The sequence below is a fragment of the Crinia signifera genome, chromosome 4 (genome assembly GCF_055691185.1).
Source record: "Crinia signifera chromosome 4, ASM5569118v1, whole genome shotgun sequence".
Classification (NCBI taxonomy): domain Eukaryota; kingdom Metazoa; phylum Chordata; class Amphibia; order Anura; family Myobatrachidae; genus Crinia; species Crinia signifera.
This window is the reverse complement of record NC_139220.1, coordinates 6,633,710-6,658,841: the sequence shown is the minus strand read 5'-3', so window position 1 is coordinate 6,658,841 and position 25,132 is coordinate 6,633,710. Positions and strand designations below refer to the sequence as shown.

The following is a 25,132-nucleotide window of genomic DNA, read 5'->3' as shown; positions in this document are numbered from 1 at the left end:
AGTGTTACAGGAGGAGATGTACAGTGTTACAGGAGGAGATGTACAGTGTTACAGGATGAGGTGTACAGTGTTACAGGATGAGGTGTACAGTGTTACAGGATGAGATGTACAGTGTTACAGGAGGAGATGTACAGTGTTACAGGATGGGGTGTACAGTGTTACAGGATGAGGTGTACAGTGTTACAGGATGAGATGTACAGTGTTACAGGAGGAGACGTACAGTGTTACAGGATGAGGTGTACAGTGTTACAGGATGAGATGTACAGTGTTACAGGAGGAGACGTACAGTGTTACAGGAGGAGACGTACAGTGTTACAGGATGAGGTGTACAGTGTTACAAGATGATAAGGTGTACAGTGTTACAGGATGAGGTCACGTGTACAGTGTTACAGGATGAGGTGTACAGTGTTACAGGATGAGGTGTACAGTGTTACAGGAGGATGAGGTGTACAGTGTTACAGGAGGATGAGGTGTACAGTGTTACAGTATGAGATGTACAGTGTTACAGGATGAGGTGTACAGTGTTACAGGAGGAGACGTACAGTGTTACAGGATGAAACGTACAGTGTTACAGGATGTGTTGTACAGTGTTACAGGATGTGTTGTACAGTGTTACAGGAGGAGACGTACAGTGTTACAGGATGAGGTGTACAGTGTTACAGGATGAGGTGTACAGTGTTACAGGATGAGACGTACAGTGTTACAGGATGAGACATACAGTGTTACAGGATGAGACATACAGTGTTACAGGAGGAGACGTACAGTGTTACAGGAGGAGACGTACAGTGTTACAGGAGGAGACGTACAGTGTTACAGGATGAGTTGTACAGTGTTACAGGATGAGTTGTAAAGTGTTACAGGATGATGTATACAGTGTTACAGGATGAGGTGTACAGTGTTACAGGATGATGTATACAGTGTTACAGGATGATGTATACAGTGTTACAGGATGAGGTGTACAGTGTTACAGGATGAGGTGTACAGTGTTACAGGAAGAGACGTACAGTGTTACCGGATCAGATGTACAGTGTTACAGGAGGAGACGTACAGTGTTACAGGAGGAGACGTACAGTGTTACAGGATGAGGTGTACAGTGTTACAGGAGGAGATGTACAGTGGTACAGGAGGAGATGTACAGTGGTACAGGATGATAAGGTGTACAGTGTTACAGGACGAGGTGTACAGTGTTACAGGAGGAGATGTACAGTGTTACAGGATGAGATGTACAGTGTTACAGGAGGAGACGTACAGTGTTACAGGATGAGACGTACAGTGTTACAGGATGATAAGGTGTACAGATTTACAGGATGAGGTGTACAGTGTTACAGGAGGAGACGTACAGTGTTACAGGAGGAGACGTACAGTGTTACAGGATGAGACGTACAGTGTTATAGGATGTGTTGTACAGTGTTACAGGATGAGGTGTACAGTGTTACAGGATGAGATGTACAGTGTTACAGGAGGAGATGTACAGTGTTACAGGAGGAGATGTACAGTGTTACAGGAGGAGATGTACAGTGTTACAGGATGATGTTTACAGTGTTACAGGATGAGATGTACAGTGTTACAGGATGAGGTGTACAATGTTACAGGAGGAGATGTACAGTGTTACAGGAGGAGACGTACAGTGTTACAGGATGAGGTGTACAGAGTTACAGGATGAGACGTACAGTGTTACAGGATGTGTTGTACAGTGTTACAGGATGAGGTGTACAGTGTTACAGGATGAGGTGTACAGTGTTACAGGAGGAGACGTACAGTGTTACAGGATGAGGTGTACAGTGTTACAGGAGGAGATGTACAGTGTTACAGGAGGAGACGTACAGTGTTACAGGATGAGGTGTACAGTGTTACAGGAGGAGATGTACAGTGTTACAGGAGGAGACGTACAGTGTTACAGGATGAGGTGTACAGTGTTACAGGAGGAGACGTACAGCGTTACAGGATGGTGAGGTATACAGTCTGTATATTGCATGGGTTGCTGTGTACAAAGCAGACTTCTGTGGGGTTCATGTACTAAGCTGCTCCTGCTTGGACCTATATAATGTCCGCCCGATTACACATCAGTGCGTACTGCGGTGACTACCGCTGCTGTTAGAGGCTGCAGCTTGTGTCTTTGTTGTCACCCAAAGTCCCATCCATGCTACCAGGCCCAAAATACGCCAGCGCAGTCAGTGCCATTATCTCCACACACCCTGAAGATGTCATCCTCAGACGCAGCAGACACTGCCTCCTTCATGGCCTTGTCCAGCTCCTCCTCTGCCGTCAGGTCTCCAGATATAGCTCTGCGAATCTCAGGCCCAATGTCATGCAGGGTCCGCAGCCCGGCCTGAGGGGGAACCACAAACATCTGGGCAATGTGCCAGGGCCGACAGAGTCCTTAGCTCCCACACGATCCATTACATTGTAATACCCAATACAGTCACATCGCTCCCAAATTACACATCAAAGCATAAATCCCGCAATACTGCTTTAGCTTCACCAGGGTGAACCCCTCAAGAACAATTGTGAGGTGCTACCCACTACTTAAACAGTACTTAAAAGTAAGTAGTCCTGAGGGTGCAAATAAGTATATTAAAAGTTACACACTTTATAAGTATTCAAATGTCTAGTAAATTTATTACGTCTATTAAAATGGTGAAATATAAAACAAATGATAGTGAAAAAAAGCTGAAAATGTTGTGTATAATAAAATATATTGAAAATTACCCCCTGTCTCTTTTTGTTCTTATTATATTAATTACAATCACACAATAGCTCATTTATAATGTATTGTTTTGTGGCGTTCCTGAGGCTGCATGTCTTCTCACACTGCTCCATATGTAAAGGAGGTAAAATGTGGCAAGAAGGTTTGCTGTGTCTGTCAGCTTAGTGTTCAGAGCATGGAGGCGCTACCAGGAGACAGGCAAGTACATCAGGAGACGTGGATGAGGCCGTAGGAGGGCAACAACCCAGCAGCAGGACCGCTACCTCCGCCTTTGTGCAAGGAGGAAAAGAGGAGCACTGCCAGAGCCCTGCAAAACAACCTCCAGCAGGATACAAATGTGCATGTGTCTACTCAAATGGTCAGAAACAGACTCCATTAGGGTGGTATGAGGACCCGACATCCACAGGTGCAGGACGTTTGACATTTGCCAGAGAACACCAAGATTGGCAAATTCACCACTGGTGCTTTGTGCTCTTCACAGATGAAAGCAGGTTCACTCTGAGCACGACAGACGTGACAGAGTCTGGAGACATCAAGGAGAACATTCTGCTGCCTGCAACATCCTTCAGCATGACCGGTTTGGCAGTGGGTCAGTAATGGTCTGGGGTGGCATTTCTTTGGGGGGACGCACAGCCCTCCATGTGCTGCCAGAGGTAGCCTGACTGCCATTAGGTACCGAGATGAAATCCTCAGATCCCTTGTGAGACCATATGCTGGTGCGGTTGGCCCTGGGATCCTCCTAATGCAAGACAATGCTAGACCTCATGTGATTGGAGTGTGTCAGCAGTTCCTGCAAGATGAAGGCATTGATGCTATGGACTGGCCCGCCTGTTTCCCAGACCTGAATCCAATTGAGCACATCTGGGACATCATGTCTCGCTCCATCCACCAATGCCACGTTGCACCACAGACTGTCCAGGAGTTGGCAGATGCTTTAGTCCAGGTCTGGGAGGAGATCCCTCAGGAGACCATTAGCCACCTCATCAAGAGCATGCCCAGGCATTGTAAGGAGGTCATACAGGCATGTGGAGGCCACACACACTACTGAGCCTCATTTTGACTTGTTTTAAGGACATTACATCAAAGAGTGGTACTCCAAATCCAGACCTCCATGGGTTAATACATTTGATTTCCATTGATCATTTTTGTGTGATTTTGTTGTCAGTACATTCATCTATGTAAAGAACAAAGTATTTAATAAGAATATTTCACTCATTCGGATCTAGGATGTTATGTAAGTGTTCCCTTTATTTATTTAAGGAGTGTATTTTTTATATGATTAAGAATATAGACAACAGCTACAAATAGCCGACGTCCGTTTCACCAGCTACAAATAGCCAGTGTCCGTTTTACCAGCTACAAATAGCCTACTTACGTTTCACCAACAAGGCTTTCTCCCTGCATCACCTGATGTCTCATTTCTGCTTCCTTATATCCCCTTTCCTTGATTCTGATTGGTTGTCAGCACTTGTCCACGTAATGGATGAAGATGGATTGACTAGTATACCGATGATGATGCATCTCCCTCATTTCTGATAGTAACTTACGACAAACAAATACCAATTTAATTATGGTATAGAGATTGATCAGTGAAGTATTAATGATAATTAGATATCAATAATGAAAATGGTGACAATAGGATTGTAACAATAAAATAGTCTATAATAAATTATGTGTAAACCTTTACATACAATACTAGAAGGAGGATTATTTTACCCTTTAAATTTATTTTGGATGGAATATGAATGTATGAATGTTGATGGATTACAAATATAATTAACTTACTAATGAGACCATGCTAAACACAGAAGGAGAGCTGACAACCAATCTGAATCAAAGAAAGGGAATATAAGGAAGCAGAAATGAGATAGCAGGCGATGGAGAAAGCCTTGCTGGTGAAACGGACGTAGGCTATTTGTAGCTGGTAAAACGGGCGTAGGCTAGTTGTAGCTGGTGAAACGGACGTAGGCTAGTTGTAGCTGGTGAAACAGACTTAGATTTTTTAAAGCTGTTGTCTGTTATTAATCATATTTAAATTATGTTGAACATGTTGCAATTATAATAGGATCTTAACTGCTACGCACTGGTTTATGCAAACAGTAATAGCTTAATTATTTAATGGGATACACTGCAATTAACAGAATGATTGGACACAAATGTTACTGCCTTTCCATAGGGAGCAGTGTGAGAAGGCATGCAGCCTCAGGAATGAGAAATGCAACACAACAATATATGATGATAAATGAGCCATTGTGCAATTATAAATAATATAACAAGAGACAAAACTTAATTTTTGGATATATTTTATTACACACAATATTTTCATCTCTCTTGGACTATCCTTTGCTTTATATTTTACCATTTTAATGGACATAATAAATTTACTAGACATTTTAAGGCATATCAATATAGTGTGTAAATTTTAATATACTTATTTATGTTCCGGTGCACCCGCAAGACTACTTAGTTTTTCTTTTGGATTGTGAACAGTCACATCACTAACTAGGCCCTGCCGGGGCTATGTGGCCCCCATAGGTCCCTCATTCTCTGTCCATAGATCTGGTTTACTAAAAAATATATATCTATATGGTATATACTGCATGCACTGTGTATGAGAGAGAATGCAGACATACAGTATGTACAGAGCGGTGTGTACATTAATGTACAAGGTGGTATATACAGGGTGGTATATACAGGACAGTAATGTGATACAGGGCGGTGTACATGCGCTGTACCCTGATTAGTGATTTTCCCATTCACGTATCATCAGATAAAGGGCGATATACATGCGCTGTACCCTGATTAGTGACAGTTCTGTACATGTGTCAACAGACACAGGACAGTATACATGCGCTGTACCCTGATTAGTGACATTCCTGTTCATGTGTCAACATACACAGGACAGTATACATGCACTGTACCCTGATTAATGACAGTCCTGTTCACGTGCCATTAGTTACAGGACATATACACAGAGATCTTCTGCTTGGGCCAGTGTATGCCGTATTTTAGTTAATGCCAAGACTATGTACAGCTGTATACATAATACTAGGTATTATACTATACATATTGTATATACAGATATATGCAGGGTGACATATACAGTTATGTATGGGGTAATATAATAATTATATAATGTATTATACAGTTATGTGCAGAATGGTATATAGGTTTATTATATATAATAATTATATAATAATTATAGGTACTTGTGTATTATCAGGGCGCCCGGCTACGCTACGTTGTCAGTGTCGACGGTACCGGTATAATACAGGTGGCAGCAGGGTGGTGTGGTTTATACTTACCCTCCTCCGGCCCGGGCACCACGTCGATCCCCTCGATCCACGGTGACTCCCCGCGATCCACGGTGACTCCCCGGCAGTCGCAATCAGTCCCCCTGCTCTGGCACTCGCAGTGGACACTGTACATAATTCTGCGTAGTGCTGCTGGCGGCGCATCAAATGGTTTCCCTGCTCCCCCAGCGGCACTATGCTAATTTCGTACAGCGTCCGTGGGGAGTGCCGGAGCAGGGGGACTGAATGCGACTGCTGGGGAGTCACCGTGGATCCCAGTGTGAGTCAGTGGGGATCGACACGGTGCCGGGCCGGAGGAGGGTAAGTATAGACCAGCCATTTACCCCCACTATCCAAGTCGGCGTGGAGTTGATTTTATAAAGTGTGGCGAACGCAGCGAGCCCCGTGCGGGGATGCGCATCCACGTCCCCTTGCTGCGCTCGGCACACTTTAAAAAATCAACTCCACGCCGACGTGGTATGACGTGGATAGTGGGGATACTAAGCATTGTGTATTTTTAGAGCTCCAGAGCCACTTACGTAGTTTACGTAGCCAGCATAGTGCTGTATTTGTATTCTCAATACACCACTACGTAATGGGCGCCCTGATAATACACAAGTACCTAATTATATAATGTAATATACAGTTATGTGCAGGATGGTATATAGATTCATGCACAATGTGGTACTGTATATGTAGCTATGTATAGGATTGTATAGACAGGAAGTACTGTATACACTATGGTGATATAACCTCTGACAATCCCTAGTGTGTATGAATGTATATGTCTATCTCTATATGGCCCTCATTCTGATCGACCCGCAAAGCTGCGAAATTCACACAAAGGTCCACCCGCCGCATGCACCGCGAATCTCCTCGCACGCAGGATGTTTTGCAGGAATCATTTGATGGTCGCCAACCATCAAATCTGGTGTCTTAGATCTGCGGTGCCCCTATACGGGAAGAGGGCGGTAAGCTGACATCACGTGATGTCAGCTGCCCGCGCCTGGCAGCTGTGCCACCAGGGCATTTCCATGGGATCACCCATAAAATGCGGGGCGTTCCCATGGGCGCTACCCGTGGCTGCTGCCTCTGCCAGCACTGCTGGGTGTGAACCGGCCGGCAAATAATCAATTTAGCGGCTGCACTTGCGCACAAAAACATTGCATCCCCTTTGTGCTTGAAGACAGGTGGCGTTACTGAGGAAGGTTGGTATTACTATCGTGTACTGCCATCTTACAAACAACGCCATACCAAATTTCAGATTGATTCATAGGTTAGGTTTTTTCCACCACGACAATGCACCAGATCTCTCATCCGGAATTGTTGCTGGCAAATTGCATGAATTGCGTTATGAATTGTTGCCGCATCCACCTTACTCGCCCGACTTGGCTCCCTGCGACTTCTTTCTGTTCCCTGACCTGAAAACGGGGCTCGCGGTAAAAATATTCACCTCAAACAAGGAGGTCAGCGTCGAGACAGAAGCCGACGTGAGTTTGACTAAGCGTATTTTTTAGAGGGTTTAAAGAAATGGCAGGGACGCTCGGAAAAGTGTATCGCCGTGAAAGGGGATTATGTCGCAAAAGAAATAAAATACAGTGTCGTATGTCTGTCTGTCTATATACATAAAGATGGAGTACCTCCAATTGGAGCTGCTCCTGGTGGTTCTATCGCTAGGTCCCGCCAGCAGACGGAAGGGGGTATGCGTACGCCCGATTCTGTCAGAGCCCTCCGCCACCCTCAGCAGCCCCCCCCCCCCAGTTGCCTCCAGCTTCCCCCGACCCCGCCTGTCTCCCTGTTGCAGAGATAGGCAGGGAAACCACTCCTTGGCGCCATGCTGACGGGGACACGCGTGCGGGTGAGATGCTTGTGCGTCCTCGTCAGATGTAGCACCTGACTGCGCCAGCTGAAGGGATATGGCGATTCCACAGGCTGGCTGAGAGGCGTATGAGAATCTGTATGTGAATGTCATGTGTGTTGTAGGTATATACAGTAATTTATGTACAAGGTAGTATAGAATGCATGTACAGGATGGCATATAGAGTAGTGGATAGTATGTACAGTGATGTGCAGGGCGTGTAGCTGTATGGATGTAGCCTGGGTATATAGAAGTAAGGGTGTGGCGAGGGAGCATAAATTGAAGGGTGTAGTGTGGGCGTGTAGATGTAGGTGTGGTGTGGGCCTGTAGATGTAGGTGTGGTGTGGGCGTGTAGATATAAGGGTGTGGCAGGGTGTGTACATGGAAGGGCGTAGTGTGGGCGTGTACATGGAAGGGTGTGGGCGTGTACATGGAAGGGTAAAGTGTGGCTATGTACATGTTAGGGTGTAGTGTGGGCGTGTACATGTTAGGGTAAAGTGTGGGCGTGTACAGGTTAGGGTGTAGTGTGGGCGTGTACAGGTTAGGGTGTAGTGTGGGCATGTACATGGAAGGGTGTAGTGTGGGCGTGTACATGGAAGGGTGTAGTGTGGGCGTGTACATGTTAGGATATAGTGTGGGCGTGTACATGATATGGTATAGTGTGGGCGTGTACATGATAGGGTATAGTGTGGGCGTGTACATGTTAGGGTATAGTGTGGGTGTGTACATGTTAGGGCAGTGATGGCTAACCTTGACACTCTAGCTGTTGTTGAACTACACATCTTAGCATGCCATGCATCAGTTTTAGCATGGCCAAATAGTAAAACTGTAGCAGGGCATGCTGGGATGTGTAGTTCAACAACAGCTGGAGTGTCAAGGTTACCCATCACTGTGTTAGGGAGTAGTGTTGGTGTGTACATGTTAGGGTGTAGTGTGGGTGTGTACATGTTAGGGTGTAGTGTGGGCGTGTACATGTTAGGGTGTAGTGTGGGCATGTACATGTTAGGGTGTAGTGTGGGCATGTACATGTTAGGGTGTAGTGTGGGTGTGTACATGTTAGGGTGTAGTGTGGGCGTGTACATGTTAGGGTGTAGTGTGGGCATGTACATGTTAGGGTGTAGTGTGGGCATGTACATGTTAGGGTGTATTGTGGACGTGTACATGTTAGGGTGTAGTGTGGGCATGTACATGTTAGGGTGCAGTGTGGGCCTGTACATGTTAGGGTGTAGTGTGGGCATGTACATGTGAGGGTGTAGTGTAGGCGTGTACATGTAAGGGAGCCACGAATGCACCTAAAATGCTGGAATGTTGCACATCGAGGCCCCTGCGCCCACTATTTGTGAAGTATAGAACTGTGCAGCCATTTCCAGAAATATACAGATGTAGCTGCAGAACACCTTACCCTGCAAGGGCCGCTACTGGGCACATACCAATGGGTGACATCTATACCTCATATACAGTAGCTGCAGGACAGAAAGGTGTAATGGTGGGTACCTGCAGGGAGAGGGCGTTGCGCTGGGAAGGTTTTCCTACCAGCCCCTGCTCTTTACGCTTCTTGAATTTCCGAAAATATTCCTGAATGAGGAAGGTGGCGTAGAACTTCCCCACTGTCACCTCGTCATCTGGGGTCAGAGAAAGGGATCGACAAAAACAATACGTCAGGTCAACCAACACATTCCCCTGCGCATTCTCATCTGTTCTACAGTACAGACATATACACGTACCGTACACCTGTCCAAATACCGTACATATGTCCACATACCATACACCTGTCCACCTACCATACACCTGTCCAAATACCGTACACATGTCCAAATACCGTACACCTGTCCAAATACCGTACACCTTCCACCTATCGTACACCTGTCCACATACCGTACACCTGTCCACCTACCGTACACCTGTCCACATCCCATAACCTGTCCACCTACCGTACACCTGTCCACCTACCGTACACCTGACCACCTACCGTACACCTGACCACCTACCGTACACCTGACCACACACCATACACCTGTCCACACACCATACACCTGTCCACATATCATACACCTGTCCACCTACCATACACCTGTCCACACATCATATACCTGTCCACATATCATACACCTGTCCACATATCATACACCTGTCCACCTACCATACACCTGTCCACATATCATACACCTGTACACACATCATGCACCTATCCACACATCATACACCTGTTCACACATCATACACCTGTCCACACATCATACACCTGTCCACACATCATACACCTGTCCACATACCATACACCTGTCCACCTACCATACACCTGTCCACCTACCATACACCTGTCCACCTACCATACACCTGTCCACCTACCATACACCTGTCCACCTACCATACACCTGTCCACATATCATACACCTGTACACACATCATGAACCTGTCCAAACAACATACACCTGTCCACCTACCATACACCTGTCCACCTACCATACACCTGTCCACACATCATACACCTGTCCACACATCATACACTTGTCCACACATCATACACCTGTCCAAACAACATACACCTGTCCACCTACCATACACCTGTCCACCTACCATACACCTGTCCACACACCATACACCTGTCCACACACCATACACCTGTCCACCTACCATACACCTGTCCATCTACCATACACCTGTCCACATACCATACACCTGTCCACCTACCATACACCTGTCCAACTACCATACACCTGTCTACCTACCATACACCTGCCCACCTACCATACACTTGTCCACACACCATACACCTGTCCACCTACCATACACCTGTCCACACACCATACACCTGTCCACCTACCATACACCTGTCCACCTACCATACACCTGTCCACCTACCATACACCTGTCTTCATATCAGTACACCTGCCCACATTACTGAGGAGACCCGACATGCAGGAGTATCCCACTTACCACCAGCAGGGGGCACCACCTGGTCCAGGAGTTTCATGCTGGTTCTTTTCCAGATCTTCTTGATAATGGCCCTGAGCTCTTCGTTGGCCTGTTCCAGATTACCTGGGTGTTCAGAGTAAAGTGTTATTGAGTGCAAACAGCAAAATGTACACGACACGAGTAAGGAGGAGATGTATCAAGACTTGGAGAGGGACAGAGTGTGCGCAGGTTATGGACAACACAATAGGATAGAATTACCATCTGTTTTAATGCATAGAGAGGTCCGAACCAAAGCGAAGAGAGTAGCATTAAACATGACCGTTCCGTCACTGTTCAGCGGCATGTTCATGGCGACTAATCGCTGTGAGAGAGAGAGAGAGAGAGAGAGAGAGAGAGAGAGAGAGTCAGCTCCGACAGGCCACACTTCTGTCTCATTGGTTCGCATCTTCCCTACATTCCTAGTTGCGTCCAACCACGATAATCGCTGCAGATGAGATGATAAAAAGTTCTATTTGGTTCTGCCGAACTCGTTACACCTGACGATCTACCTCTATGGTAGCACACTGAGGACGGTAGAAGATTGGCCTGCGGGGAGTTATTAGACTCAACATCCAGCCTGGAATCCATTTATCTGAATGGATCTTGTACTGCGGCTTTCCGGCTGTGCTGTGGGCAGCCGTCCGCAGAACACTGGGATGTGATGGAACGCTCAGCTCCCCGGCCTCCTAGTAACGCTTGTGTTGTCCTAAAATGAGGACAATGCATCATAGCTATCTCAGCCGAATGCATTCATTATAATGCTATAACGCTCTGCTCCCTCAATGTCTGACCTGGGCCGGATCAGGGAACAGCCGGGGTTTGTGTGAGAGTCAGGTGGGTCTGTCGGAGCGGCACCACGGGTATTATTGAAAATACACTTTATGAAGAAAAGTTGCTGATAACAGAGGAAAACAGCTCATATCCTGTTTGCAGACCCCGACTATGCTAATAATCTACAAGTGGGGAGGATCCCTGAGCTTTGCGCAGACAATGTCCCCAGGAAATGGCAGAGAGTTAGAACTAGCTAATAATCTCCAGCAGGGTCCAGAGGTGAGCGCAGGACAGGTTGTGTTGTTTCCTATAGCAAAGTCCCAGCCGCCCGGTATTTACTTACCTTACATGCCACGCGGTGCGGGCACAGCTTGCCAAAGCCCAGGGGGGGCTGGATCCGCCTCAGCAGGGTCACCACATCCAGGTGCTTGATCCGACCCCTAGGGAGACAGACACCAGGGGCCGTTACAGAGCTGACCATTGCTAGAACCATACCCACAAGGCATTGCTATGGGGTATAAAACGATATGGCTTATGCCCAAACTGTCCAAGTCTGCGTCACCTTCCTGTACGCTTGGTTCCATAGTCACCATTTTCAGCGCGCACTCACGGCAGGGCCCTCGTACATAGCTCGCAGTGGCATCTGCATGCCCTCACTAAACAGTAGCCTACATGCCCCTTTGCCACCCAATGATGCCCAATCCACCACAAGCGGGGATGGGTGATTTGGAAACGCCCACATATGTGCGTACGTTTGGCTGCGGAGCTCTCTCACTGCGAAAATCGGCCAAATCCATCCGCAAAATGGAATTGTACCGGTCTCTGGTTCGGCCAAAATCTCAGCACAGTTTGTTTCCTGGACTTATAATATATCATTTCAATGAATCGTTCTCTTCAGCAGAGACTATAGTAGGTGAATGGTCTGCGGGAAGCACAGGCGCAGAGGCAGAACTCTGGGAGGCAATGGAGTCATCTGCCGCCGGGCTCCTGCTCTCAAGGGGGCACCTCTTCACCTCTGCCAGTTTAAATCCATTAATTGAAAGCCATCAATATCGCTTCTGTGGCTGAGTTCTGAAATATATATGTGTTTTTCTCTCTCTCTCTGTATATACAGTATATAATGTATATTTCATAACAGACTATATATATTTTGATTAACGTTTGTGTGTTTGTGTGTGTGTGTGTGTGTGGGGGGGGGGGCACCAATATTCATCTTGCCTCCGGGCAACTGGGACGAACTTACGCCACTGCACAGGCTGCGATAGGATGACAACAAGCCTTCCAACCAATGACTGGATAAACGTTGATATGCAGCTCGTCCATATTTTGTGTGTAATTGCAACACTGTAGCAGAAAAAAACGGAATATAGGCATGCTGCATATCATTTTAAACAGCGGAAGCTGCTTGTGTGTCTGATTATCATAGAAATGTAATGTATAGCACATGAGCTATTTTGACAGATTAAAGTATATTTTCATTTTTTTATGGTTAGAAACAATGTTACAATGCTTGTTTGTAACACATGTGCTGTAATTGTTTAGTTATAATTGATTTAGAACATTTCCGAATACAACTTATCCAAACAAACCAGCTGTAAATATGTGCGACTTTATACGGCTTACTGACCCGGCTCCGATTCCGTGGCGGCCTAATACTGTTATACTATACGGCGCATTCCAGCTGGACGCTCCCGGCTCTAACCGTCCCGTGACAAGTCCAATCTTATTTCCATTCAGAGCGTTAAAGAAGCGCGTCCTTACATTGGCCGAGTTGCGGAGCGAAGTCACATTACCGCCATTATGTCAGTAGACTCCTATGTCATATATAGCGTTCAGTTCAATGCGCTGCTTAGGGGGCAGTGCCACCACGGATGTGGTACAATAGATGTGCAGTAGGTAGACAGCCAATGGGTCGACATGCATTACGTTACAAGATCGACAGTGGAAAAGGTTGACCTCTTTTTTTCTGGGGTTTAAGTTTGTACCTTTAACCCTATGTGACCTCTAACCTATCCCCGCCATAGGTTACCCCTCCCAATAGTAGCTCACGTAGATAGTAAACCAAGCCTAAACACAAAAGCAACATGACGACACAAATATCAGACTGGGGCAGATGTAACAGGTGCGGAGAGAGTTCGGTTTGGGTGGGTGGTGTTCAGACTGATATCTAAATTGCGGTGTAAGAATAAAGCAGTCAGTATTTACCCTGCACAGAAACAATATAAGTCACCCAAATCTAACTCTCTCCGCACATGTTATATCTGCCCCACCTGCAGCGCAGCATGGTTTTGTCCATCTGCAAAAATTGCAGCCTTGCAAACAGGTGTGAATGAGACTCGTGGGTTCCTATGTCAAAGTCTTACTTGGCCTCCGGATCGTACTCTGCCCAAATCCGTTTGAATTCATCCAAATGATGAGGGCCCAATATGGACCAATCCCGCGTCAGATAGTCAAAATTATCCATAATGACCGCGACAAACAGATTGATGATCTGAAGAGAGGAAGATGGGAACATGTCAATGTAACATACATGGATCACATGCTTAGCACACGGGGTCCTGTGTGTGGGCTGAGGACAGGAGCGACTTCCTTGTGCCTGGAGGAGTAGCAGTGTGCCTGGAGGACTAGCAGTGTGCCTGGAGGACTAGCAGTGTGCCTGGAGGACTAGCAGTGTGCCTGGATGACAATCAGTGTGCCTGGAGGACTAGCAGTGTGCCTGGAGGACTCGCAGTGTGCCTGGAGGACTCGCAGTGTGCCTGGAGGACTAGCAGTGTGCCTGGAGGACAATCAGTGTGCCTGGAGGACTAGCAGTGTGCCTGGAGGACTAGCAGTGTGCCTGGATGATAATCAGTGTGCCTGGAGGACAATCAGTGTGCCTGGAGGACTAGCAGTGTGCCTGGAGGACTAGCAGTGTGCCTGGAGGACAATCAGTGTGCCTGGAGGACTAGCAGTGTGCCTGGAGGACAATCAGTGTGCCTGGAGGACTAGCAGTGTGCATGGATGACAATCAGTGTGCCTGGAGGACTAGCAGTGTGCCTGGATGACAATCAGTGTGCCTGGAGGACTAGCAGTGTGCCTGGAGGACTAGCAGTGTGCCTGGAGGACAATTAGAGTGCCTGGAGGACAATTATTGTGCCTGGAGGACTAGCAGTGTGCCTGGATGACAATCAGTGTGCCTGGAGGACAATTATGGTGCCTAGATGACAATCAGTGTGCCTGGATGACAATTATTGTGCCTGGAGGACTAGCAGTGTGCCTGGATGACAATCAGTGTGCCTAGAAGACAATCAGTGTGCCTGGAGGACAATTATGGTGCCTGGATGACAATCAGTGTGCCTGGATGACAATTATTGTGCCTGGAGGACTAGCAGTGTGCCTGGAGGACAATTATTGTGCCTGGAGGACTAGCAGTGTGCCTGGAGGACAATTATTGTGCCTAGAAGACAATCAGTGTGCCTGGATGACAATTATTGTGCCTAGAAGACAATCAGTGTGCCTAGAAGACAATCAGTGGGCCTGGATGACAATTATTGTGCGTAGAAGACAATCAGTGTGCCTGGAGGACAATTATTGTGCCTGGATGACAATCAGTGTGCCTGGAGGACAATTATTGTGCGTAGAAGACAATCAGTGTGCCTGGAGGACAATTATTGTGCCTAGAAGACAATCAGTGTGCCTGGACGAAAATTATTGTGCCTAGAAGATAATCAATGTGCCTGGAGGACTATCAATGTGCCTTTAGGGACTATCAATGTGCCTGGAGGAAAATCAGTGTGCTGGAGGACAATCAGTGTGCCTGCAGGATAATCAGTGTGCCTAGAAGACAATCAGTGTGCCTGGAGGACAATCCGTGTGCCAGGAGGACAATCAATGTGCCTGGGGGACTAGCAGTGTGCCTGGAGGTCTATTAGTGTACCTGGAGGACTAGCAGTGTGCCTGGAGGTCTATTAGTGTACCTGGAGGACTAGCAGCGTGCCTGGAGGACTATCAGTGCACCTGGATAACAAGCAGTGTGCCAGGAGGACAATCAGTGTGTCTGGAGGACAATCAGTGTTCCTAGAGGACAATCAGTGTGCCTGGAAGATAATCAGTGTGCCTGGAAGATAATCAGTGTGCCTGGAAGATAATCAGTGTGCCTGGAAGATAATCATTGTGCATACAGTATAATCAGTGTGCCTAGAAGTCAATCCGTATGCCTGGAGGACAATCCGTGTGCCTGGAGGACAATCTGTGTGCCTGGAGGACTATCAATGTGCCTGGAGGACTATCAATGTGCCTGGAGGAGAATCAGTATGCTGGAGGAGAATCAGTGTGCCTGCAGGAGCGACTTCCTTGTGCCAGGAGGACAAACAGTGTGCCTAGAAGACAATCAGTGTGCCTGGAGGACAAACAGTGTGCCTAGAAGACAATCAGTGTGCCTGGAGGACAATTATTGTGCCTTGAAGACAATCTGTGTGCCAGGAGGACAATCAATGTACCTGGAGGACTAGCAGTGTGCCTGGAGGTCTATCAGTCTACCTGGAGGACTAGCAATGTGCCTGGAGGACAATCAGTGTGCCTGGAGGACAATCAGTGTGCCTGGAGGACTAGCAGTGTGCCTGGAGGACAATCAGTGTGCCAGGAGGACAATCAGTGTGTCTGGAGGACAATCAGTGTTCCTAGAGGACAATCAGTGTGCCTGGAAGATAATCAGTGTGCCTGGAAGATAATCAGTGTGCCTGGAAGATAATCATTGTGCATACAGTATAATCAGTGTGCCTAGAAGTCAATCCGTATGCCTGGAGGACAATCCGTGTGCCTGGAGGACAATCTGTGTGCCTGGAGGACTATCAATGTGCCTGGAGGACTATCAATGTGCCTGGAGGAGAATCAGTATGCTGGAGGAGAATCAGTGTGCCTGCAGGAGCGACTTCCTTGTGCCAGGAGGACAAACAGTGTGCCTAGAAGACAATCAGTGTGCCTGGAGGACAAACAGTGTGCCTAGAAGACAATCAGTGTGCCTGGAGGACAATTATTGTGCCTTGAAGACAATCTGTGTGCCAGGAGGACAATCAATGTACCTGGAGGACTAGCAGTGTGCCTGGAGGTCTATCAGTCTACCTGGAGGACTAGCAATGTGCCTGGAGGACAATCAGTGTGCCTGGAGGACTAGCAGCGTGCCTGGAGGACTATCAGTGCACCTGGATAACAAGCAGTGTGCCAGGAGGACAATCAGTGTGTCTGGAGGACAATCAGTGTTCCTAGAGGACAATCAGTGTGCCTGGAAGATAATCAGTGTGCCTGGAAGATAATCAGTGTGCCTGGAAGATAATCATTGTGCATACAATATAATCAGTGTGCCTAGAAGTCAATCCGTATGCCTGGAGGACAATCCGTGTGCCTGGAGGACAATCTGTGTGCCTGGAGGACTATCAATGTGCCTGGAGGACTATCAATGTGCCTGGAGGAGAATCAGTATGCTGGAGGAGAATCAGTGTGCCTGCAGGAGCGACTTCCTTGTGCCAGGAGGACAAACAGTGTGCCTAGAAGACAATCAGTGTGCCTGGAGGACAAACAGTGTGCCTAGAAGACAATTAGTGTGCCTGGAGGACAATTATTGTGCCTTGAAGACAATCTGTGTGCCAGGAGGACAATCAATGTACCTGGAGGACTAGCAGTGTGCCTGGAGGTCTATCAGTCTACCTGGAGGACTAGCAATGTGCCTGGAGGACAATCAGTGTGCCTGGAGGACAATCAGTGTGCCTGGAGGACTAGCAGTGTGCCTGGAGGACAATCAGTGTGCCTGGAGGACTATCAATTTGCCTGGAGGACTATCAATGTGCCTGGAGGAGAATCAATGTGCCTGCAGGAGCGACTTACTTGTGCCAAGAGGACAAACAGTGTGCCTAGAAGACAATCAGTGTGCCAGGAGGAAAATCAGTGTGCATGGAGGACTAGCAGTGTGCCTGGAGGTCTATCAGTCTACCTGGAGGACTAGCAATGTGCCTGGAGGACAATCAGTGTGCCTGGAGGACTAGCAGTGTGCCTGGAGGACTAGCAGTGTGCCTGGAGGACTATCAATGTGCCTGGAGGACTATCAATGTGCCTGGAGGACTATCAGTGTACCTGGAGGACTATCAGTGTGCCTGCAGGATAATCAGTGTGCCTGGAGGACTAGCAGTGTGCCTGGAGGACTATCAATGTGCCTGGAGGACTATGAGTGTGCTGGAGGACTAGCAGTGTGCCTGGAGGACTATCAATGTGCCTGGAGGACTATCAATGTGCCTGGAGGACTATCAGTGTGCCTGGAGGACTATCAGTGTGCCTGCAGGATAATCAGTGTGCCTTGAGGACTAGCAGTGTGCCTGGAGGACTAGCAGTGTGCCTGGAGGACTATCAATGTGCCTGGAGGACTATGAGTGTGCTGGAGGACTAGCAGTGCAGGTTAGTAGCAGGAAATACAGTATTAAGTAGACACTCAGCAATGACCCTAAATTAGGGCCCTTTCTTTTTATATAGCCTGAGGCCGTCTTTTGGCCATGGAGCTCACACTCACCAGGAAGGCGCAGAGCATGTAGAAGCTGATAAAGTAGAAGACAGCAAAGCTGCTGCCACAGGTGAAGTCTTCTTCTCCAAAGGGGTGGGGCGCAGCCTCGGAGTCACACTTCTTGTCGGGTAGACAGGCCAGCATGATCTCCTGCCAGGCTTCCCCAGTGGCACACCTGCATCATAACGATGAGAGTCAGAACCCCAACCCCAGGGGGGAAACAAAGTATAAACTTATCACACATCCCAGCCGCAGACCCTCACTGCCAACTTAGACCATGTCCAAGACCACAGCCGCCCATGTCAAGTTATACCACATCCCAGGCTGCAGCCCCCCCATACCAGCTTATACCATATCCCAGGCTGCAGCCCCCCCATGCCAGCTTATACCACATACCAAGCTTCAGTCCCCCATGCCAGCTTATACCACATCCCAGGTTGCAACCCCCCATGACAGCTTATACCACATCCCAGCTTGTAATACGCCCCAGGCCGCAGCTCCCGCTAGGTCGGCCCCTCCCCTGTCACACACCTGAAGAGAAGCAGGACGGCTTGTGGGAAGGTCTGAAAGTTATTGTTCCTGTTGATTTCCGAGGTGTCATTCAAAGCGATCTTCCCAAACACCTGCAGAGAGAGCGGTGTCAGTGGTGAGACGCCCCCGGTGGGGGCAATGTCCTGCCCACAATGATAAGAGGTAAAGCAATCTGCCAGTCTATAGCAGCATTCCTATACTGTGGTATATTATAGGAGGCTATACAGGCTCTGAGGCGCTGGCACCACCCTTTTTGAAGTTACCTATTTGGAATTGAGAGTGAAGGCAGCCACTGCGTACCCCGTGCCTCAGCGTTGTCACCTCTTACTGAAGACATAGGCGGGGTATATGTCCATCCTACACAATGGCTGCCTAGGATACACGGTGTATATCTGCTCCACCGGCAGAGAGGTGGCGATACCGGGTCCTTACCTGCATACCGATGACCGCATAGATAAAAAACAGCATGACAATCAGTAGGGCCACGTAGGGGAGAGCCTGCGGATAATAGAACACAGAGCACATGGTCAGTACGGGGAAAAGCAGTCACCTCGCGGCACGTCCCATATAACATCATTATCAGAGTGTTATCTGGAGGGGGGGGGGGGGGGGTTAGGCGGCTGCTGGTGGTGATGGATGTCAGGGAGCACAGGCTGCAGGAGCTACTTACTCACTGACTGATGACCTGTCTGACTGGTGACCTCTGGCTGATGACCTGTCTGACTGGTGACCTCTGGATGATGACCTGTCTGACTGGTGACCTCTGGATGATGACCTGTCTGACTGGTGACCTCTGGCTGATGACCTGTCTGACTGGTGACCTCTATGAATAGATCCTGTCTGACTGATGACCTCTGAATTAATGATAACCTGTCTGACTGGAGACCTCTGTGACTGATATCCTGTCTTACTGGTGACCTCTGACCGGTCTGGCTGGTGACCTCTGTGACTGATATCCTGTTTTACTTGTGACCTCTGACCGGTCTGGCTGGTGACCTCTGTAACTGATAACCTAGCTGACTGGGGACCTCTTCCTTAGAGGTGGAAAACATACTCCATTTTGTGTATTAGTCATGTGACCATGTCATGTGCCTTTGAGGGGTGTGGCTTAGCACAGGTGTGTTTGTTTACCTGGAAAGACTTGATGAATGTCCAGAGCAGGGTCCGGATCCCCTCTCCGCGACTCAGAAGTTTCACCAGACGCATAACTCGGAAGAGCCTGAAGAAGGTGATGGAGATTCGGGAGTTCTCCTCACCCTGCTAGAACATACAGTTTAACATAGGTTATACAGAACGTGAGGGGCAGCTGGGTCACCCTGTGAAGGGGCTGCCTAATATGCTGCCTGTCCTACCCTGCAGAGCCCCCAGACTCAGCCCCATTTCTGAGACCTACGCTCCTGCCACCTGCTCCATGGAGGCGGCCATTGTGTGGCCTGAACCAATATTTACCACATAGCAGCTTATCAATTCACAACTGGCAGGGGCTCCGCAAGGCCGCTAGCTCCCGGGAAATTGATAGACTGAATATTGGGTCAGTCCAGAAAATGGCGGCTGACTCACCTGACGTTTAGCGCCCAATACTATCCTATCGCTATAAATGGCAATGGCAGCGCCCCACTAGGTATTAATACTAAAGCGTCTGGCTATATACACCTCCTTGTGTCCCAACTACAGGGAACGTCCTCCTAGTCCAGAATTCTTGAATGAAGAGACCTAGTCTAGCTCTGGTTGTCCTAAGTTTTCACTATCCGGGGAAGTGGTGAACTATAGCGGACTGGAATGCAATGGGATTAGAGAGGTTGGTAATGCTGGGATACCTGGGCCTGTGGCTGGGTGAGCAGGAATCCTGCCTGGGTCTCTGCGGCTCCGTAACATCTGCCTCACTATCAGGGTCCTCCAATGAACCTGCATTACAGAGTGCACAGCCCAGACCACTGCAGGCGGCCTCCTGTTATTATTAGTAACTAGGATTCTGGCTACGCTCCCACCAGCTCCAGTGAATCCCCCCCCTCCCACAATCTCATACACACCTGCTGACAGGGAGAGAAAACATCAAGTGATAAGGGGACAGAACAGGCGAGATTTCGTGCTGAGAACATTGCAGGTCCTGAAGATTCTGCCAGACAGCGCTGGTACCTCCCACATCTACGGACTGCGCCATTGGTCTCCATCTTTCCATCAACCTCAACCGTTTCCTAAACTGGAATCAATCTCCAGGGAAGGATCCCAATTTATCCAGACCCAGCTAAATTAGGATTTGTCCGCACACATATAGATTTCATATGGTACAAAATTAAATCTAATGAAACTCAGGTGTGTTCATTATAAAACGGAATGGACCCCACGGCTACGTAATATTTATATATAATATTTACAAATAAGGAAAAAACAAATTTTTTATACTCATGACCACTTATTTCTGATTAAGAACTAAACTTTTCTTCTAATCATTTAAAATTTTTAAAATAATGTCGCTTTTGACGCCAGTTTCTGCATCTCGTAGGTTTTTACTGCAGCAATTGCTGTCCGTGGTTTCTAGTCAGTGACTGGGGACCTAGATTCCGCGTCAATGTGTCTGCATTGGAGCCATCACTGCGCAAACCCACGTGTCCGATGGCGTTTGTGATTGCATACACCTTTACCAACACTGGAGGAGATGTTTGCGACCATTGGGCATTTCAGGGCACAGATTGGGTGGTGGCCTAAAGTGAATGCAAAAAGGGGCGTGTCTGGGAAAGTTGCTGCATTCTCAGTGGCAAATCAGAGGCTGGGGAGCACAAAGGCCGCGGTCGCAGCTGCATAACAAGCCACTGCTGAAACAGGCCCTAAATCTCCTCCATATAATATAATAGTGCATACTAATGGTGCAACAGGTGATACTTATCTACACCTGCAATTATTAAATAAGGTGTAATTAGTGAACCTTTAATATTCCACACATCAGACAAGTGAGGCAGGCATGCGCAGTGGTAAGCATGGCTGCATTACAGCACTGGGGTCCTGAGTCCGATTCACCCCTCTGTGTGCAGTTTGAATGTTCTCCCTCCAATTGCTTAAGTTTCCCCGCAAAAAAAGGCCAAAACCATACTGGTAGTGTAATGGGCTTCTGTCAGATAATGGAGCCGTGTGTTAGGGAGTCTAGATTGTAAGCTCCAGTGGTGCAGGGACTGAAATGGTTCAGCAACTGTGGGGCCAAGATGGCTGCCTCGGTGGAAGTGCCCTGTGTCTCTGTGGAGTCGTGGTTTCCAAGCCTGACCGCTAACCGTAGAAGATAAATTATGTGGATGATGAGAGTTCCTTCCTCTGAAGCACGGACTCCGACAGAGGTGACGGGACAAGGACCAGCAAGAACGACCTACAGTCTCTGTACAGCGCTGAGTAAAATGGCGGCTCTAGATAATGAATAAGGAACCTGAACAGTGTCTGTTCTCAGCAAGAATCCCACCGGTTCTGTTCTCCCCGGGTTAATTTGCCAGAAAGGTCGGACATCTCTCGGGTCGTCTGCCAGACTGGCCATTTGGCAAGCGGAGAAGATCAGAGTCCAATATAAGCTTACAGGACGGTGAGTAGTACACAGATAAACCACAACGTTCACAGCTCAGGAGACACAACAAATACAAGATGGCGGCCACAGGGCATGCAGAGAGAGACTGGACAAGGTGTGAGAGAAGAGCCCTGAGGTCAGGGGCAACACAGCCGACATAGTTGTGTTAAGGGTGTCAGAGGAAAAGGGTGACAGTGCTCTGAAGGGTTTGTTGGTCTTACCATATTGTGGCATTGGGAATGTTCACCTGTCTTTAAAGAAAGGCAGACAGAGATAAGATGTAATACCGGCTATATCCACAGGGGGGCACAGTACAGCAATATGATCAGCATGGAGGGTAGGAGAGGGAGGTAGAGGGGGGCAGAAGCAAATTTAGAACAGAATACAACCAAATTGAGAACTTGGTACAGCCCTGAACCCCTGGCTGAAGTGTATCATAGATAGATAGGGGTCGCTCTGCGTAGGGAACTCCCCCCACTGCTAAACTACAATCTGCACCATCTGCCATGGCCCCTCGGCCACTGTGGATGATGAGCGTTGTAGTAGAGCAGTAGAGGGAGCGCTGGAGGTTACCGCTCCGAAGCTAAGGGGCCCATTTATCAATGAGTGAGAAACCCGCTGTATGTGATAATTGGCGCTCCAGCCCATCAGCTATCAAATGTTAATTTATAAACACCTGGCAGTTGGGAGCTGAACATATGAAAGTTAGGAGCTGAAAACATGATAGTTGGGAGCTGATTAGCTGGAGCACCATTTATCATATATCACTTACAACGAGTATTATCACTCTTTGATAAATAGCCCTTTAAGTGTTTGCATCTATTTAAAGGGTGAATCCAGAAGGGCCTGACTCAGCTGTGCAGGAAAGACCGACGTGTGCTCAGAAGTTCCGACTGGGTTGTAGGTGAATATTTCTGTGACGGCTGCATTTTAGATTTTTACGCATTTTAGTTGTTTAGATTTCTGGGTGGACTGTATTCTGGATTTCTGGGTATGTTTAAAAACCGGACAGGACCCTGGAAAGCCGGACCGGATAGGCTCCATTCATCAAACTCTGTCATTCCGTGTCTACATTTGTCGTGTCCTGTGTTAGGGGACAGCCGGATGATGCCGGGGAATCACCTAACTACAGGTGCTCTCAGTCAGGTACAGGCAGATGGTGCCGGGGAATCACCTAACTACAGGTGCTCTCAGTCAGATGGTGCCGGGGAATCACCTAACTACAGGTGCTCTCAGTCAGGTACAGGCGGATGGTGCAGGGGAATCACCTAACTACAGGTGCTCTCAGTCAGATGGTGCCGGGGAATCACCTAACTACAGGTGCTGTCAGTCAGGTACAGGCGGATGGTGCCGGGGAATCACCTAACTACAGGTGCTCTCAGTCAGATGGTGCCGGGGAATCACCTAACTACAGGTGCTCTCAGTCAGGTACAGGCGGATGGTGCCGGGGAATCACCTAACTACAGGTGCTGTCAGTCAGGTACAGGCGGATGGTGCCGGGGAAATCACCTAACTACAGGTGCTGTCAGTCAGGTCCCGGGGAATCACCTAACTACAGGTGCTGTCAGTCAGGTACAGGCGGATGGTGCCAGGGAATCACCTAACTACAGGTGCTCTCAGTCAGGTACAGGCGGATGGTGCAGGGGAATCACCTAACTACAGGTGCTCTCAGTCAGGAACAGGCGGATGGTGCCAGGGAATCACCTAACTACAGGTGCTCTCAGTCAGGTACAGGCGGATGGTGCAGGGGAATCACCTAACTACAGGTGCTGTCAGTCAGGTACAGGCGGATGGTGCCAGGGAATCACCTAACTACAGGTGCTCTCAGTCAGGTACAGGCGGATGGTGCAGGGGAATCACCTAACTACAGGTGCTCTCAGTCAGGAACAGGCGGATGGTGCCGGGGAATCACCTAACTACAGGTGCTGTCAGTCAGGTACAGGCGGATGGTGCCGGGGAAATCACCTAACTACAGGTGCTGTCAGTCAGGTCCCGGGGAATCACCTAACTACAGGTGCTGTCAGTCAGGTACAGGCGGATGGTGCCAGGGAATCACCTAACTACAGGTGCTCTCAGTCAGGTACAGGCGGATGGTGCAGGGGAATCACCTAACTACAGGTGCTCTCAGTCAGGAACAGGCGGATGGTGCCAGGGAATCACCTAACTACAGGTGCTCTCAGTCAGGTACAGGCGGATGGTGCAGGGGAATCACCTAACTACAGGTGCTGTCAGTCAGGTACAGGCGGATGGTGCAGGGGAATCACCTAACTACAGGTGCTGTCAGTCAGGTACAGGCGGATGGTGCCTGGGAATCACCTAACTACAGGTGCTGTCAGTCAGGTACAGGCGGATGGTGCCGGGGAAATCACCTAACTACAGGACTGTGTTGTAGGTGAATATTTCTGTGACGGCTGCAATTTAGGTTTTTACGCATTTTAGTGGTTTAGATTTCCGGGTGGACTGTATTCTGGATTTCTGGGTATGTTTAAAAACCGGACAGGACCCCGGAAAGCCGGACCGGATAGGCTCCATTCATCAAACTCTGTCATTCCGGAGCTTGTAGTGTCCTGTGTTAGGGGACAGGCGGATGGTGCCGGGGAAATCACCTAACTACAGGTGCTGTCAGTCAGGTACAGGCGGATGGTGCCGGGAATCACCTAACTACAGGTGCTCTCAGTCAGGTACAGGCGGATGGTGCCGGGAATCACCTAACAACAGGTGCTGTCAGTCAGGTACAGGCGGATGGTGCCGGGAATCACCTAACTACAGGTGCTCTCAGTCAGGTACAGGCGGATGGTGCCGGGAATCACCTAACTACAGGTGCTGTCAGTCAGGTACAGGCGGATGGTGCCGGGGAAATCACCTAACTACAGGTGCTGTCAGTCAGGTACAGCCGGATGGTGCCGGGAATCACCTAACTACAGGTGCTCTCAGTCAGGTACAGGTG

At 48.4% G+C, this 25,132-nt stretch overlaps 1 protein-coding gene across 14 annotated transcripts in view; it reads right to left on the bottom strand.

Annotated features, from left to right (window-relative positions):
• CACNA1C (calcium voltage-gated channel subunit alpha1 C) overlaps positions 1 to 25,132 on the bottom strand; it is a 319,991-nt gene that overhangs the window by 21,505 nt on the left and 273,354 nt on the right. For 10 of the 14 annotated variants that reach the window (XM_083180868.1, XM_083180855.1, XM_083180858.1 and 7 more), the window contains 11 exons: positions 22,407 to 22,436; positions 19,773 to 19,901; positions 19,074 to 19,139; positions 18,642 to 18,733; positions 18,120 to 18,285; positions 13,948 to 14,075; positions 11,928 to 12,024; positions 11,033 to 11,135; positions 10,796 to 10,897; positions 9,353 to 9,480; positions 2,195 to 2,329 (listed from right to left, as the gene is read on the bottom strand). In XM_083180868.1, coding sequence (XP_083036994.1) covers positions 2,195 to 2,329; positions 9,353 to 9,480; positions 10,796 to 10,897; positions 11,033 to 11,135; positions 11,928 to 12,024; positions 13,948 to 14,075; positions 18,120 to 18,285; positions 18,642 to 18,733; positions 19,074 to 19,139; positions 19,773 to 19,901; positions 22,407 to 22,436 — 1,176 coding nt within the window. The remainder of the gene's footprint in view (positions 1 to 2,194; positions 2,330 to 9,352; positions 9,481 to 10,795; positions 10,898 to 11,032; positions 11,136 to 11,927; positions 12,025 to 13,947; positions 14,076 to 18,119; positions 18,286 to 18,641; positions 18,734 to 19,073; positions 19,140 to 19,772; positions 19,902 to 22,406; positions 22,437 to 25,132) is intronic. The other 4 variants (XM_083180859.1, XM_083180860.1, XM_083180866.1 and 1 more) reach the window with 2 other exon arrangements.